Below are 1,057 nucleotides of genomic sequence, written 5' to 3' on the forward strand. Positions count from 1 at the left end.
GTGCCTCCGGGCCCCGGCCCCCCGCCCGCGGGCAGTTGGTACTGCAATTCAGCCACAGCGAGCCCCCGCGCTCCACAAGCGCCACGCGGGGCTGCAGGTCCGCCCAGAAGGGTTCCTGCGCGACCGCTACCCGGAGAAACGCGGGTCAGCGCTGCTTAGCTGAGATCTTAGCGCCGCTACACCGAGTCGAGGGCGCCTGGGGGGAACTGGCAAAGGCCACAGCCAGAAAACAACCCAGGAGTCCCAAGTCCTGCCCAGGACCAAGCCCAGGCTCCCAGAATCTAAACCTGGAAGGTGTCTCTGGGACATGGTAGCGCAGAGCTCTGGTCTCCAAGGCGCCGGTGGCGCGGTGGGAAAGTATGGGGGGAGGGGGGAACCAGAGGAAAGATGGGGTCTTCCAAGCACACAGCAACGCTTGAAGGAGAGGACCTCGGTTGGGGGATGGGGAACAAACAGGTTCTCAGGGTCCTGGTGGCTCATCGGGAGCGGGGGAGACTGAGGTTGGGGAGCCGGCAAAGAGAGAAGAGCTTGGGTCAAGGATTAAGGAAGACCCCAGACCTGGGCTAAGAACCGGGCAAGGACGCTAGGTGGGGTTCATGGAAGCAGCCGCGGGACCCGGTTGCCAGGGCTCCGGGCGGAGCGGGAACAGCGCTTCTGAGTCACCGCAGTTGGGGAGGTGGGTTCTTCGCGGACCGTGAGTGGGGACGATGCCAGTCCGTGGACCACGGTGCACAGCAGAGCGTGAGAAGGTTCCAGGGAAGGGATAGGAGAGACGCTGGGGTCTCCAGAGCGCGGGGCTGGGTGCAGAAGAGCACCCAGGATCTCCACGGGGGGTAGGGTAGAGACCTGAGCGAGCGAGGTGTCGGGAAGCTGGCTCTCCGGTGCGTGTTAGGGGGAGGAGGATCGGGAAGGCCACGGCTCAAGGTGGGGGCAGAAGCGTGGGAGCCAGGCGAGGGCGGAGCCAGGAGGGCTGGAGGCCGCTTCTCGGGTCCGGGAGCTCCGCCCCCGCCCTGTCCACCCCGAGCCAGGGCAGGCTCTTACCCGAGACGCCGGAGGA

At 66.2% G+C, this 1,057-nt stretch overlaps 1 protein-coding gene across 1 annotated transcript in view; it reads right to left on the minus strand.

The window, feature by feature from the left end:
* Positions 1-1,057, minus strand: part of ICAM5 (intercellular adhesion molecule 5) — a gene marked incomplete in the record, with an annotated part of 9,857 nt that overhangs the window by 5,424 nt on the left and 3,376 nt on the right. The window contains 1 exon segment of the mRNA XM_027765558.1: positions 616-797. Coding sequence (XP_027621359.1) covers positions 616-797 — 182 coding nt within the window.

The sequence above is a fragment of the Tupaia chinensis genome, unplaced genomic scaffold (genome assembly GCF_000334495.1).
Source record: "Tupaia chinensis unplaced genomic scaffold, TupChi_1.0 Scaffold138665_1, whole genome shotgun sequence".
NCBI classification, from domain to species: domain Eukaryota; kingdom Metazoa; phylum Chordata; class Mammalia; order Scandentia; family Tupaiidae; genus Tupaia; species Tupaia belangeri.